Source organism: Anomalospiza imberbis, chromosome Z, assembly GCF_031753505.1.
Source record: "Anomalospiza imberbis isolate Cuckoo-Finch-1a 21T00152 chromosome Z, ASM3175350v1, whole genome shotgun sequence".
Lineage (NCBI taxonomy): Eukaryota > Metazoa > Chordata > Aves > Passeriformes > Viduidae > Anomalospiza > Anomalospiza imberbis.
In genome coordinates, this window is record NC_089721.1 from 30320290 (window position 1) to 30337043 (window position 16754).

At 36.3% G+C, this 16754-nt stretch overlaps 1 protein-coding gene across 2 annotated transcripts in view; it reads right to left on the reverse strand.

Moving 5' to 3' along the window:
• Window positions 1–16754, reverse strand: part of ADAMTSL1 (ADAMTS like 1) — a 173697-nt gene that overhangs the window by 73115 nt on the left and 83828 nt on the right. Inside the window, exons 10-13 of one of the 2 annotated variants that reach the window (XM_068175687.1) lie at window positions 16236–16286; window positions 13321–13525; window positions 11974–12121; window positions 9091–9175 (exon numbers count right to left, since the gene is read on the reverse strand). In XM_068175687.1, the coding sequence (XP_068031788.1) occupies window positions 9091–9175; window positions 11974–12121; window positions 13321–13525; window positions 16236–16286 (489 nt within the window). The remainder of the gene's footprint in view (window positions 1–9090; window positions 9176–11973; window positions 12122–13320; window positions 13526–16235; window positions 16287–16754) is intronic. The other variant, XM_068175688.1, reaches the window with a different exon arrangement.

Sequence of the window (16754 nt, forward strand, 5' to 3'; positions counted from 1 at the left end):
ATTTATTAAAAACTACACACAGGAGGTTCTATTGGCAACTCAGTGGCAGGTCTCCTCATATCCAAGAAGTAAGACAAACCCTTGTAACATCCACCTTGATCCTAAAACACCTCAGTGCAAGGCATCCAGCAATCTTCCATTGTGCCCAATGTACATGATGATCCCACTAGCTACCTTTTTCAAGTATTCAACCTAGATAATCTTTGACTTAGTTGTTAATTTTTTTCACTAGTAAGTATTGAACAGGCTGCTGTTATCAGGTAATTGCAGGACTACATGGAAAATAATTTCAATTATTTTTTCTTGTGTCACAGCAACTGTTTTTAAGTCTTAATTTGAAGCTAGCAAAAGGTGAAGAGAATTCATAATTTCTTTAGCTTTTTGCTGTTTGTTTTATTTTTCTTTTAAATTTAAATGAAATAAATTTTTAAAAAATTTGAATAAATTAAAAAAAAATTTCCACAGGACATTTACCTTTCTCTCATTAAAAAAAAAAAAAAAAAAAAAAAACAAAACATAAAAATAAAAAATAAAAAAAAAACCAAAACAAAAAAAACCAACCCTAGCAGTTTTTAATTTCTATTGTGGATTTGTTTATCTGTTGCACTTGTCTTACTGATCAGTAACCCTTATATGCTCAAAATTTTTTCTTCTGGAAATCCATAAATATTTTATAAAAAGCACTTTGCACTTGTCATTACAATAAAACAGACTGAAATCCATCTCTCGTTATTTTCCTCAAAAATGGATTAATTTCTCAGTTTCTTTGTGTTGTCACTGCTTTTTCAGTGTCAGGGCTATGAACTGGACTAGCATTTTACTCGAAGTTATCAAGCCTAAGATTCACATTCAAGTCTTTACCACATCATTACTACTTTGTTACAGTAATGTAACACACCTTGTTTTGCTGAGCTCAGGTTGAACTAAACTGACTCCTAAATCTATCCAGAAACAATAGTTTTAGGGCACTCCATAACCTGCAATACCTATGCTTTGATACCTGATGTCAGTGGTATTGGAGCACTGAAGTTATGAATACAGGGTAATTTAGATAGCTTTATCGGACTGTCTTGCCTTCTACATTGAACATTCTTCCAAACTTTCTGCCACAGGCAAGTTCTAAGGCAAGGGTTGTAGTTATACTTCAAGGACTAGAACAAATGAATGAATAGTTGGATGTGGCACTGATCCTTGATGAAGCTCACAAGAACAATCCCTGTTGATAACACCCCCTCATTAACAGTAAGTGTTTGGAATGTGTCTACTTCTGCAAACTCATCTTTTGGGATGTATTGTTCATGGAAACCTGGCTGTCATGACAGTATTCATCTTCCTTTGGTCTTTATTTTGAAAGGATAGGCCACAACAGAGTTGGACAGCTTTGCCCAGGGCTGAAGACAATACACCTGTCTGTTTCTACTATGGTTTGGAGTTCTAGCAAACTCATTTCTTACCGTGGTAATCCCATGAACAGTTTTGATAGGAAGAAAAGGGATACTTAGTTTTGGGATCGGCATATTTGAAAATATTTATACACTCTTCTCGCTTTCATCCTCTGCCTTTCCCTAGTTGACAAAAGGACTTTTGCTCCATGCTGAAGTTTAAAAAAAATCCATAACCTAAAAGGGAAGCTAGTGTTTTCCCAGGATGTATATATCAGGATCCCTGACTGGAACATCACAGTCTTTTGGAGCAGGGAATGTGCATTTCTTTACCCACTTTTTGTGGGTCTTTATAAAATCTTGTTATAAATCTGACATCTGCTACTAGCACTACATATGGAAAGTAACAGAAAGGAAAGAAATGAATGGAAGATATTATTGTAAAATTTGAAAATATTTATCATGCTGCTACAAAGACAGGAGGAAATCTTTTGGGAAACTAATGATGCAAACTGGTTCCATTTTCCTACTCATAAGACATTTTAACTGAAAAGATCAGTCTTGTTTCCAAGATGTTATCTTTCATTTTTACAGGGTTGTACACTTTACCAGTACAGATGGGCCTCTCTAGGCTGTAACTGCTGTAATTCTATTTTAATGAGGAAAATCTCCTGTCAGAGATTAAGCGATTTGCATCAGCCACTGTGACCTAGATATTTTGACTAGTTGAAAAACAGCTTCTTAACCTGGCAAGCTGAAAGGTAGAAACCCTAACCAGATTATGTTAAAAAAAGGTCATGGTCTTCACCAGAAGTTGTCTTTCTTATATTTTTGAACACTATAAATTGTTCTGTAACTTTGCTTTGTTGAAGAACTGCTGCACTTCAAACCAAAAGGGAGGATATTCTTCAAGATATTAAAATTATTCATTTAGAAAAACAGAGATACTCAAATACTTGGAATATTTATACATAATGTGTATCTTACATATAAACATGGGGAAAAAAAGGAGAGGATGCAAAAAAAAAAAAGTAAGAACATTACTGAAGAAGACTGAATCCTTTTTGAAATCAGGCTTGATCTATAAATGCCAGATATTATATTATTTTACCTGAGTCAGCAACTCATAATGAAAATAATAGAATACCTGCAGGAAATGGTATTTTCTCAGCTATCTAGGTCCAGTTTCTATGTTTTTAGTGCTAACTTTGGAAATGTGATTTAATTCTAATATAACTGTTAACTGGTAAAGAGAAAATTAGCCGAATCAAAAGAGTTAAAAGCAGAAAAAAGAGGGGAAACTCATGAAAACCCTGCAAAGAAATCTCCCTATAGTAATGGTCATTAAAAATGGTACATTTATGTAACGTGAATGTATAACATAAATACACAATGTTTCTGAGTTTTCTATCATCCTAACACCAGAAAATTATAAAGGCTTTCAAATATCTTTTTGTTGTCATTAATGACAAATGTTGCCAAATGGTGAGCACAAACCCCAAAAAGTATATGAGTAAAAGGGGACAGTTCATGGATTTGAAGTTATTTGCCCTGCATATAGCTCATCTTCTACTGCTCAGCATTAGGCATTTCTGTATGTGAACGTCTGAGCTACTTGGAAAATGCAAGTAATGGAATAGATGTAGTGAAAAATATTTTTTTAGAAAATGGGAAATGATTGAGGTGTTTCAGTTGTCATTCCATACTGTTTAATTAAATCCCACTGTAACAATCATTCTTCTAATAACAACCCAAATAAACAAGACAAAGGCAGTACTCATTTCTTCAACTAAAGACTGATGCATATTCCCCTCCATATACAAACATATACGGAACTGGAGAAGTCAGAAGAGAAATAAGAAGACAATGTCAATGCTCAACAGTAAGAGACCTTTCACAGCAGGTCACAGTGGGTTCAGGGGGAGACCCACGGAGACATCTGCTGAGTGTTCCAGAGATTTTCAAAACTCTTGATGTATGTAGCAGCAGACTCTTCTGTCTAGGACATGGTTTCCTGCAATATGTGTTATGAAGAAAAACGTGTATACATACTGGTGTGCTTTGAGCTATGGAGAAAAATAGCTAATTTTCTTCACTGCTACATAATTACATATTATTCTTAATTTTTATTGCTTAATTTTTTTTGTTTGTTGCTTTTTTCTTTCTTGCTTTGTTTGTTTCTTTGTTTTAAAACACCACTGGTTAAATCCATGGCTTAGATAAAGTCTGAGGTTTTGAGACATGCACATACCAGTGGGACTGAGTGTTCTAAGGCAGAGACACCCATCTATTAAGGTCTCTAAACTCAGATACTACTGGTGAAATGAAATGTTCAGGGGCTTGTTTGAAGTCTTGGGAATTTTCTGTGATAGATCCAGAACTGAGCACAGACTTACAGACTCATTGTCTTGAGCTGAAATGCAAATCCATCCTTTTCCTTCAGGAAACACCACCTTTTCACAGGTTCTAAGGCATGGGTAGCACCACAGGATGCTCACATAGCAGCACAGGATAGCTGCTAGTGTCATTGTTCAGAGACATGAAACAGTGGTCATTACCACTTATCACCAAAATTTCCCTCTGTAAGAGTATTAACACTGGAGGCAGCTGCACAGGTCCATTTCCAACCAGAGTGATTACAGTCTGTCCCTCTATAGTTTCTTTTAAGTTTAAATATGATTTTTCCTTCAGGTTTGTCTCTTTATTCAATGTTGTTGGTGCTTTTCATTCCCTGCTGCCTTTCTGCACAGGGAACAATAACTGTTTCTACCCTGTATTGTTGTTACACAAAAAATCTTAAGTAGTTGCAACTATGTATAGTGGGTCCTTTAATGAGTAGATAGCAATCATTACCTATTGCATGCTGGCTGCATTGCTGACCTTCCCTTTGACCAGCTATGTATATCAGATCTTAATAAGAAGATTCTTCCTTTACACTACAGGAATCTAAAATGGACAAGAAATGACTCAGTAGATAAAGCTATATATGTCCTCACTATCTTTTTTTTGGCAATCCAACAATCAGAACATGCTTTATTTTTAAAGTACAGCCATAACAGGAAGTTTTAAACTTACTTACTAACCTGTGAATCAGGTATAATGAACATGACAGAAACTGTTCAACAAGGAAAATCAGATTAAAGTTGTTTATGTGTCTTTAGAAGCATAAATGCCTACTGAAAAGTAAGAAAGAGATATTGGGTGCCACTGTCACACTGGTCTCTGTCCATATCCAATTCCCTGAGGGCTTTGTCACCCCTGGTAATGCATGTCAGGAATTTCCCTTTGTTTTTTAGCGAACTGGCCCCATCACCATGATGGTTCCATCTGGCATCCAGATATCATTGATTGCCCACTCCCCCATCAATCTGCCATTCCCCCCCCACTCCCTGGCCTTTTTTTTAAATTTTTATGGCTAGCACCAGGGTTGTTTATGGCAGTATGTTAAACGCTGGACATGGTGTTAACATACAAAAGTATTTTTCAAAAATTAGAAATCTTTTAAGAAACCCTCCACTACTAATAAACTTAGTCTCATTATACATAGAAAATCCCATACTTTTTTATTCATGACTGCTATTCTTTCTGACTCCGGCTGTCACACTGTGCTGGTGTAATGAATTCTAGAGGAAGAGGTCAGACAGAAAGATACGGTGGCTCCTTCCTCAGATAGCATTTCTAATGCCTAGTGAATGGTCACTTCAGGATTGGGCAGCAACAGAAGAACATGCACCTCATCATAAAACAGCAAGGCTTTCTCACCTTAAACATTGGTCCTGACAAAGATTACAATACTTTGTTACCAACATGGAATATTTCATAGTAGTTCTGTCAGCAATTAATTTTTAATGGATCCCATTTAGGGGCGCAGTATGTCAGAAAACCGAAACATAACTATTCCCTCTAGACTTGAAATGGCTGAATTGGTTGTGATTAATTCTTTGAGCAGCAGAACCAATAAAGAAATATTTAACATGGATTTACAATTGAAGGTTGAATGCCCAGGTGGATTCTTTGCTATATTTTAAGGACTGAACTCGTTTAAAAAACTTTCTTTCAACTGGGGAATTCCACTCAGTCATTTATTTCAGTGACACGTGTGGAAAACACTTCCACTGAATTTCCTGAAGAATATCAACCAAGTTTGACAGAGGATTAAAATTCTCTGTGATAATTTTATACCTCTGTCATAATCAGTTAGTAATAATAAATTCAGACATTACTGAGAGGAGAGGAAGGCACCTGATAGATAGACATATACAGACAAAATTCAGCCGTAAGACTTGCTTGCATTAGAAATTCCTGAAGATATAAATAATGCATTATACAAGATAGAATAAAATTGTGGCATCTAGTGCTCTGGCAGCACATATCAGAGAATGATCACAAATTACAGGTGGAAGGATAGTATGGAGAAATATTGTAGATTTATAAATTATAGTGTGCAATTTCATAACAAAAATAATATTCAATCGCAAGTTACAAAAATCAGAAGACAGCAATACAGAGATTCACAAATGTGAGAACTCAATTCATAGAAGAAATATGCTGAAAATTGTTGGGGTTTAGCTTTTAAACTTCTAATAAAATATAAACTTTGAGAAAGACTATAGAATTGCTTATAGCTGAGGTATGTTTTTTTTTGCCTGAAGAAGGATGATGGAGAAAGGGTCACAGTGGTCAGGGAAGAGTGGTCTACTGGCTACAAAGAATGGCCCTGCCTGTAGAGGAGAGTGGGGGAAGTCAGGGACTTGGTGGCATAAGAAAGCTTGGCTAGAACCTCAGATGAAGTAGGGGAAAATAATGAATTCTTGCTGATATCTGCCCAAGTGGAGTAATGAAATTGGTAATTACTGCACCAACATAGAGTGAATAGGAAAGTCATACAAGTATAGCTTGTCTGAAGAAACTTGCATTACTACAACTTAAAGTAAACACAGTTATGAACAAAATGCTGCCTCTTCAGCACCTGGCTTAACATGCCACTGTAGGCCTTCTGTTGCTCCTCCTGCCTCACAGCTACTCACATTTGGTTAGTCCATAGTCAGTAAAATAGCTGAACACATCACACACAGTCTTACACCAGCTACTGCTTGATCCAACATTAAAAAGCTCTTAACTGTTACAAGCCTCAAATTACCATGTATCCACACTCCAGACTGATAGTTCATCAGCCAAAATATGTGGGTGGTAGCCTGACCTCTGCAAGGGTAGTGGGCCATGGAGTATTATACCGTGTCTCTGCCCAGCTACAAAAGCACTGGCCAAAGGTGCATTATCAGGGCATACACCTCACTCTTGGTGTGTTTGATATCCCTACACAGCTGATTTAAATGATGCTATAAAGCTGACCCCACAGATGATTGTTCCTTGTATTTTGGTGAGTTCTAAATGTTTTGTCTCCTTTTTTATAGTGTTACACACAGTTTTTCAATCTAATAATCAGGACCTAAAATGAGTAAATGTTTAAAGTCAGATGTCAATAAAAACCAATGTTAATAATGAGGCACCAAAACCACTTTTAGGTGGAAGTTCACTGATCAAGATTCCTGAAAGAGATTAGATACTCTGGAACAATATGGATAGTTATTCCAGCACAAATTTTCTAAGTTTCTATTTGGTTTTCCTGTCTCATGTCTTATCACCAAAAACCATTCTAAACTAAACTCAAGGCATCTCTGAGCTTTGGGAAAGTTCGTGTGAAAACCCTGACTTCATGCCCTTTATTCTTTCTGTTAGTCAACAGATATAAAAATCTGTACTTGATTTACAATACTTGATCTGTACTATTAGAAATACTCCTAGAGGTCTGCCTTGCATAGAGAAAACAAGTGTAGGAAATGTCACCCTATGGCAGACCGAATCTAGTCTGGACTGTGGCCCACTGTACAGAATGGGAATAACAGTATCTCACTGGCACCACTGGAGCCTTGCAGTAGATGCAGCAGTCTTTGCAGAAAATGGCCTTCAGTGCAGCAGAGCAGTGACATAAAGTATGGAGGCGTCATAACTGCACTTGAAAATTCTTAAATCCCTTTCCCTTTAGATCTCTCAAGGACTGTTTTAGTATCACAAGTAATATACCTGTAATGTTTTCTACATTATTTTATTAAAATATGCATCATGACAAACAAACAGGTTATGCCTATTGTCTACAAATCCCTTCCTGTTAATACTTAAAGCTACATATATCCGTATGTGTATACATACACACACACACACACAAACACAGAGAAATATATATATCTATACCTATACTCCTTTTCTACAGTGCAATCAACCTTGTTCACAAAACTGATCAAAACATTTCTTAGTGTAACAAATTATTCTGAATATGACCATGTAATAGCATAACAGTATTGTTCCTATTTTATGTATGCTCCCAAGGTTTATTTATAGGTTGATAAATGCGTATTTATCTAAGTAATTTAGTAAAGTCATGAGAAAAATCACAAGAAAATGCACATTACAAGTGAAAAATTAATATATCCACAAATATCAAATTTTCTAGGCTTTCACTCTGAATTAATCAACATATAAAGTCTATGAAACTCTGGAAGCAGTTAAAGATCTCATTATACTATATGTGGTAGCTGCTACAAATATATATAAACACATTAATGTACATTTATCTGTGTATATGTGTCTATAAAACCTTCTATATACATATATTCATATATATGTCTGTATGCATGTATATATACATATGGCAGCTGGATATTTTTTTCTTATTTTGGAAGACTTATTACATATGTCTTCAGCTCTCTAGTAAAGCTCCAGTTTCTAATTACTTCAATTCAGATTAATAATGCCAAAACTGCAATTATATTGCATAAAAATGTTTTTAATCTAATACATAGTTGCAGTTGTAATAAAAAATGCCATGTGCTCAGCACAAGGAACTGGATATTGATGGACGCTGTGCACAGAAGTTGCAATTATAGCAAGGATTTATCAGAGTTTCAGACAAAAACATCTAAACATAATAAGTACTTATAGCAAAACATAAGAATACTTATAATTTCTCAGTCTCATTGTTCTAGACTTCTGTGGTATGCATCACAGGATTCTAGTTTATTTTCTGGTAAAATTTATAATTTTTTTTTTGCTTTACTATGCTTTTCCTTGGGGAAAAAGGCAAGAGGGAATCATCGCTGGCTGCTTTGTTTTGCTTCTTGCTTCACAGGGGTATTGATAAAATACCCCTTCACAGCTACCAAGCTGTGAAGATATAGTGGTAATAGAGAACATATAAATACATAGGTGGATGCACTGTTACTATAATACTCCTGTAATGATCTTATATAAAATGTGCATATTTGCTTAAATTAAATTTGCATTTACCCTCTTGAAATCTGTCTCTTTGCACCTAGGTATGATACAGCCTTAAGACCATGGATTTCCATGGGGTTGGGTTCATCCTTTGCACTCTAGCAGAAGCCAAATACATTCAAGAGATTGTGCTAGTTCTGCACAAGTCCCAGGTTCCCACATGGAAACACAGAATCACAGAGGGCTTTGGATTGGAAAGGACCTTAGAGATCCTCTAGTTCCCACTCCTCGTGCTTTGGGCAGGGACAACTTCCACCTAGACCACGTTGCTTAGAGCCCCATCCAACCTGGCCTTGAACACCTCCGGGGGGGAGCAGCCACAGCTTCTCAGGATCACATAACAAGAACCTGTTGTAAGCAAATTTTTGAGACTTACGAGGGTTCTTCAGATACAGCTGTTCCTTCCTCCAGCTCTTGAGCCTGCTTATACCATGGCAACTTTGCTTCCACAGGAAGTTTCTCTATGGAGCAAACATAAGCATGTGAAAATAGGAAGCATGCGGTAACACTGCTTTGTGTGCCACCCTCCCTGTGCTCACCAAGACTGCATGTGATGTATGGGTGCCTTCACACACATGGGGGCCAAGCAGAAAGACGAGAAAGAGGACAAAGAGAAATGAGAACACAGGGGAGAGGAACAAACTCTTTCATCACCTGGACTATATAGTTTACAAGGTTATATGGCCAGATATTTCACTGTTGCAGGTAGAAGGCCTATAGCGCCCTAAAGCCAGACAGGCAGATTAAAATGGTCACCTTCCAGAATATACAATGGGACTGTAAAAGTAGGCACTTTGGAAAGTATTTTTTTTGGAGGGAAACTTGCAAGTGTAACAGGACTCCATTACGCAAGGCAAAATGTGTAACCTCCTCGTATCTACTTTAAAATTTCAGAATTTCAGAAGACATGCTGAACTTGGTTTTGGCAGATTATAAAAATAAAGAATATCCAGCTTTGATGACTGATACAACAGTAAAACTATAATTAAATGGCTGAGCTATGCTTTTCAACTCTGTTTATCAGTTCATCAGCTATGTGGATTTAAAAAAATGAACTTGATACTTTTTCTGTCACTCCTGATGGAAAACAGTGGAGCTGCTTTTCTCTCTCTCCAGGATGTGTGCACAGGATAATGAGCTGCTCTGCTTTGGGGAGTGCAGGGCCATGCTGCTTTGCAAGCCAAACTCTACTTTAATGCAGTGTCAGAGCAGAGTAGTTGAGCTGAAGGCAGCAGAGCTGTTTTAGCTCTACAGGGGTATAAAGCAAGAGCAAATTTGGCACTAAAAGTTGAGAAGGAACTCTGCACTTCAACAGACCATTCTGGGCTAGGATCAGGGGAAAACAATACAAAGGGTGGTGAGACTCAGACTACTGAGGAGAACCAGAGCCAAACCTATTTACCACTCACAAATCACCTAAGTCTTTTGGGTTTGTGTAAGGATGGATTTGTACTTGCCAACAGGAGCAGAGCAATGAACATTTCATATATGCACATTAAATTTTCCATCTCTCAGTTGTATCACAGAGGAAAAATTACCTACAATTTGACTGCACAGCTATTGCAACTTCAGTCATGCAAATTTCCTTGGAGCAAATTATTAACTGAGGAAAAGAGAGACAATAATAGAATTACTATTCCTCTATCTTAAAAACAGTTTGCCAAGCTCTTCATCTAACATATTAATGCCATTTAAGGATGAATGCCTTTGCAGTTCTTGCTTTAATCCATATTTTACTAATCATCCAGCATATGTAGGAAATATTTCTATTTATATGTTCTAAAGTTTATTTTATGGGTTTTGGAAAGTCATATCTTACTTATGTGATTATTTTGCAAGTGCTTGTAAAAAGCAAAATTCTTGTCTAACATAGCCTGTTTTGTGACTTTTAAAATAACCTTCTTTTTTTTTACAGGTGTAGTTAATTCGCATCTACACTAAAATTTGTTAGAGGATTAGAAATGTTGATGTTGTACAGTATGCTTTAAAGAAAAATGAACAAAAAGCATTTCTAACGTAAGCTAAGGAGAAAATTTTACCTTTGGAGATTAAAGTAAAAGATTTTCTTTTAAAACACTTCCAGTAAAAGCAGTCCTATTACATAGAAAGTTATATTAGATGAATATACATTCTCTATAAAACTGAAAATCATTATTTAATCTAGTGATATCCTATTTTTTTCCCATTATTGGTGCGACATAAAGTACCTTAGGGCTTGAATAAACTAAAATGAAATAAACTATATGAAAAATTTTCCTTCTATTTCTTTTTTGCAGAGTGTGTTAAGAGAAGAGAGACTTCCACATTTTTTGCCTTGCTGCGTCTTTCAGCTAGGAGGACTGCTTTCTGCTTTAGAAAGCAGTAGGAAAAAACCAGTCTAGGACTAAAATATTCAATAGATGAGAGACTCATTACCCCTTCTGCCCTAAATTTCTAGTTCCAGTTGTGTGAAATAAAAAGGACAAATTTCTAGCCTAAAAAAAGAATAATTTGGTTTGAATGGCATCTCTGGATGCCATCTAGTCCCTCACTCTTCTGAAGCCACCGCTCAGCCTTCAGATATACAGATATTCAAACATTACACCTTGCATTATGAAGGGAAACTGCGAGAGTATTGCAGAGCAAAGATGAGGAGGGAAACTAAACCTAATTATTCCAAGCTTTGCTCAGGATTTTTCATTCCATGTGAAAAAATGGAAGAAGGAAGTAACTCCCTACATTCAGAAATTAAACATGTATGTGCTTTATTTCTGCAAATTTCTGTGCTTAATTATGCAAAGGGCAGCACAAGATCTTATGCAGGGTAAAGATGTCATGCTCTTGCAAGGGTGGGCTTCCAGAAAGGAGTAATTTACTTTGTTCCCTGACAAGTCCCGTTGAGGACATTTCATGACAGAGGTAAGCAAGGCTTTCCTAGCTGGCCTTGCACTCTTCTAAGCAGAAGTCAGTTGTGGATGGTTTGCAACACAAGATCTCTTTTGTGTCTTGCTGCATTTAGCTCAGATGTAAACAGTGAAAATACAGCCATTTATATTTCTGTTGCTTAGTCTGCTGGACTGCAAATTAACTATGAAAAGCCCAAAGTCTGTAAGACGAAAGAGGTCACCAATCACTCCACGCTGCTGGCAGGCAGACAGAAACAGACAGGTGCAAAAACATAACTTAGGTGCAAGTGGAAACAGTGATGCCAGCAGCAAAACAAAATGGCTGAACATGAAAGAGCTCTGAAAAATTTATGAGAAACATTCTGCCTCATTACCTTTAGGCTTGTAGCAAGGAGTGGGTACAACACATTCTTCTTTTATGTGTGGCTTTGTTTTAGTACTACAGCCTCCTGTATGCATCCCCCTGTGATCAATGCAAAGGACCACACGGTATCTGAGTCCTTGTCCACAGGTCACAGTGCACTGGATTGAAAATAAAACATGAAAAGAGAAAATGAAAAGGAGAATAGAAGGTCACACATAACAATGAAAAATATAATGGGAATATGCAATGTAAGAGAACCAAACATGATGCAGAAACACCCAAACTTGAAAATAAAATATTCATAATATTTGGTAATTATAGATAAGGTATAAAATTGACAGAAACTTTAGTCTTTTTGCTCAGAACATTTACTTGATTTGGACATTTTGACATTGGACTTCTCCTGCCGTGTCACTTTCGCAGTGTTGCCTACTTGGCTTGTAGCCATCTGTCCCATATTGGATACGCTCAGTGACACCCTGTCAGTTTCATTTGGACCCACTCTGTTTTGCTTGGACAAAGTACTGGGGCTTATGTGTCAACACTCAGCTATTCTGAATAAAAGCACCAAAGAGAATGGGAAACTATTGGGCTTTCTTCCCTCAGACACTTTCCTAAGTTTTTTTTTTTTTTTTTTTTTTTTTTTTTTTTTTTTTTTTAATTATTATTTATTTTTGCTCTGGTTCATCATCTTTTACCCCCTGCACAGATTGTTTCAAAATTGGTTGCACAGGAGATGATCAAAACTATCAATCAGTTGGAAGCACTATGGATGTTATCAATGTTGCTTTGCTCTTGACAGCAGCTTTCATCTGGAAATCAGTAAACATTTTGCAATCAGTCAAGAACACCTCATCTGCAGGTAAGCTAGCCTAGCTTCTATTACTTGTTGAGAAACTGGGGTGATGAGAAATTATATTCAAGCCAAGTCTTTATGTACAAAGTTAAAATATTTCATTACTTTTGTGGAAGGACATTTCCAAGGCATTTACTTCCATACAGAAGGAAAGGCAAGTCAAGAACAGACAAATACAGGTATCAAAGAGCACAGTCATATACAGATTTATGTGCTTCTTGAAATTTCTTAGCGATGTTGAGTTTCAATTTATGACTGAAATACTGTAATACAGAAATAACATTACATGCTTATTGGACACTTAAATTCCTAGTCTATTATTAGTAGAAGGTCACAAATTAATGTTATAGAGCTGATAGCAAATAGCATAATTTAAAATAGAGGTGTTGGTAATGAGAGAAAAACAGTAAATGTTCCTACTTTGAAAAACTCATTAAACTATAATTTAAGATACTTTCCCTAGTGTGTTAAACACAAAACCAACAAAATGAAATTGATTACCGGAGACCATTCTTGAGCAAGCCACTTTGGACAGTCAAATATATTGCAAGGCTGGACAACAGGCATCTTTGGAGTATACATGCATTTCCATTCTTCCACGGGGCTGATGTGCCCCTGAATGTCTTCTTCCACACAGGAGATGATGCGGCTTTGAATGCCCCCTCCACAGGATGAGGAACAGGCAGTCCAGGGTGTACTTTCCCATCTGGGAAAACGAGGAGGCATCAGGAAACATTACTCTTCTTGTTTTCACCCCCACCTGTACCCCCAAAATTCATAAACTGCTATCTTCAAAGTTTGTTTTATGGGGTTTTTCATTCGGTTATGGTTAGTTTTGTTTTGTTTTTGTTTGGTTTGGTTTGCCTAGGCTTGGCTTGGCTTCATTTTTTTTACCTGGGTACCATCAGTAAAAATTAATCATGTATCTATTTTCACAAGTGTCCACAGCAGTAAAGCATGCTTATGACTGGTGTCTTTTATACCGCGGTTAATAACATGAAATATCCTCTCTCCCACTAATCCAATTACTATTGCCACTGAAAATCTAAATAATTTCAACTTAGTTGTTTTTTTTTTCCTTTTTAAATTGATGGGATTATAATATTTTCATAATTTCTCATATTCTGAGGAATCTTTGTCGCAAATCACAGGAAACTCAGTGTGCTGTGAGGCTGATGCCCCTTTTGTAGAACATAAAGGGAAAGAGCAGTGTTTTTTCCAAGGAAGCAACTCAGTAGAGAAAAAAGAAAGAAAGATGAAAGGAAATTGTGAAAATGTGACTATATTAGTAAGATACATGTCTTGTGATGGATAAATCAGGTGGATCTTGTTTCCTTACACTTAAGGCAGTGAGAGGAGCTGAGAACCCATCTTTTCTCTACAAGTGCCATTGAGAATGTAATGAAAAATATTAATAACAATATATGCATAAAAAAAGCTATGTATACTTAAAAGTATCTATACAGACAAGCTATGTATACTTATGAGAATAAGCCTTTTTTAAGTGATGCATATGCTATAAGCTATGTATTACTTTATATATATATACATGTCCATCCACACAAAATAGTCTGGTATTGCCTCTTATATTCAAGCCTTTGTCACAGATTGGATGTGGGACCATTCCCACAATCCAGTGTGGCTATTCCTGTATATTACTGTGCATGACTGAAGTACAGAAGTATGTGTGTTCTGTCTACCTGGAAACATTTCATGAAATCATATTTTACCCCACAAGGCAAATTTCTTTTTCATGATGACATAACAAATACTGTTTGAAACAACAATTTTGGTCAAAAGATTTCAGTTTCTGACCTCAAATAATAATTTTTGTGAAAAACACCCCACCTATTTCCTCCTTCAGACAAAAAGTAAAAGAAGTGAAAGAAGTGAAAGGTGAGGCTTTTATTGTCTCACTTAAAGGAAATATTTTTGTTAAGTAACAAATACAGGATCCCCAAGATTGTTGAGCAGTATGAAAAATGCTTATTTTTCTCTCTGATTTTCCATCATATCAGCCCACAATCTATTCATCAGCTCCAGCATACCTAGCAATACCCTCACCTGGCTACCCTACCTGGTCCGGTAGCACCGTAAAACTCAGTGTGAAATGGCTTAAATTAAAAGTTGTCTATGAGTAGTAAAGCCACTGATTAATTCTGTGACTTACCACTAGGAGTGGTGGAACAATTTTTACACCATGCACAGGCATCATCATGTGCTGATCATAAGCCACATATTTTACAAAGATGTAATTTTAGGAATACTTCTATTCAAATGTGTTTCTTGTGGCTCTGCTGAATGAGCCTACAGCCGAGGTTTCTTACTACCACAAACAAGAGGCGCCAAACTGAAATTCATGAACTGAAAAATTTGTTTGGCTCTAAATTTGATGGCTCAGCCCACCTAAGCCATCTTTCCTAGCCTTAAAAAGTGATAGCACCAGGAAGTTTTCTGAAGTCTTTGGGACAAGTTTTCAGGTGTCTTAGGCAACTGTAGAAATTTGAAGTAGTTTAAATATAGCAGAAAGCTTCATTCTCAGTTGGAGGTTGGTCTATATTTTGGTTGGAGACTGTGGAGTTGAAGACACTGCATTTGTACACTGACGCTGAAACCTCTGTGCATCAGACCTCAATATAATTGGATGGAGGTTGTTTCCTCACCTGGATGAGACTATCAAGTTGTCTAGAGGGTTCTTTCTGTGATTTCATAGTGCATGACACACTAAATTAATGAAGAAGAAAACACAGCACAATACTTTTGCATGTCCAGGCAGTATTTCAAAACCTAAAGGCTATTATCCTTCAGCTATCAAAAATTTTTATCATCAACTGTCTTATTCACTGCTTTAAAAATAATTACTCATCTGATTATTTCCATGAGAATCTTGAGTCTTACATTAAAAACATTTTAATTGTGAGATAATTAATGATAAAAAACAGGTCTTGATCCTATTCCTGCCCTGATCACCTAGGTTTGTAGGATCAGAGAACAACACTAATGTTGTCAAATCCCAAAATCCCAAATTATAGGCATGCAAGATACAGCAAAATGGGGATGAGGGAGAGAAAATCTTGTGGTTCGTAACAAAGCCACAGATTATAGTTCTGCTCAGAAAGGAGTAAAGGCCAAGAATAGGAAAGTTGTGCGAGAAAAGGGAAAATGGGGTTGAGGAATGGGAGAAAGAAAGGGACTACACACTTAATAAATCTACATTTCTCCTTCAGATAGGCTATAATTTCAGTTCTGCATTGACAGAATTTATTACAACAGGCTAGCACTTGAACATCTCTACATTAGTCTGTAGGAGTCCAGAGAAGCGGGATCCGTTAATTTAGCCTGAAAGTAAAGCAAAAGTACAGAGAAGAATAGAAGAAAAAGAAAATGCCTAGCATCTGGTTGACTGTTTTACATACCGAGGAAGGGGATGGTAGAGGTCATAAGGCATGATCTGCTTGTATCCATCACTGTTAGGAACAATAATGCCAACCCTCTGAGTAGAAGGTACACATAATAAAATAAACACTAGATGATTACATAATACATAATATTGCATTACATTACACAACTTTTTGTATTACAGTATTATAAATCAACAAAACAAGATATTTTACCCAAGATATTATCCCATTAAAAAAATACACTCCCATCCTATTTTTTCTGAGTAATTCAAAGAATAAATCACTGGTTACTACTTTTTTCTGATAAATATATTATTGTTCGACAAATAAACAATCTATTGCTAAAAGTGACCCAAATATTATTTTAACTTGCATTTTTATTATCTAGCATCAAAAAGAATGTTTCTATACTTGGTATATTCTTGGAGCTTGGATCCACAGTCACTGAGGACAATAGGGGAACTTCTATCTGCTGCAGACCTCTAAATAAAATCCTTTTTATAACTATTACATTGTTGTTTCTGCCCATCGAAT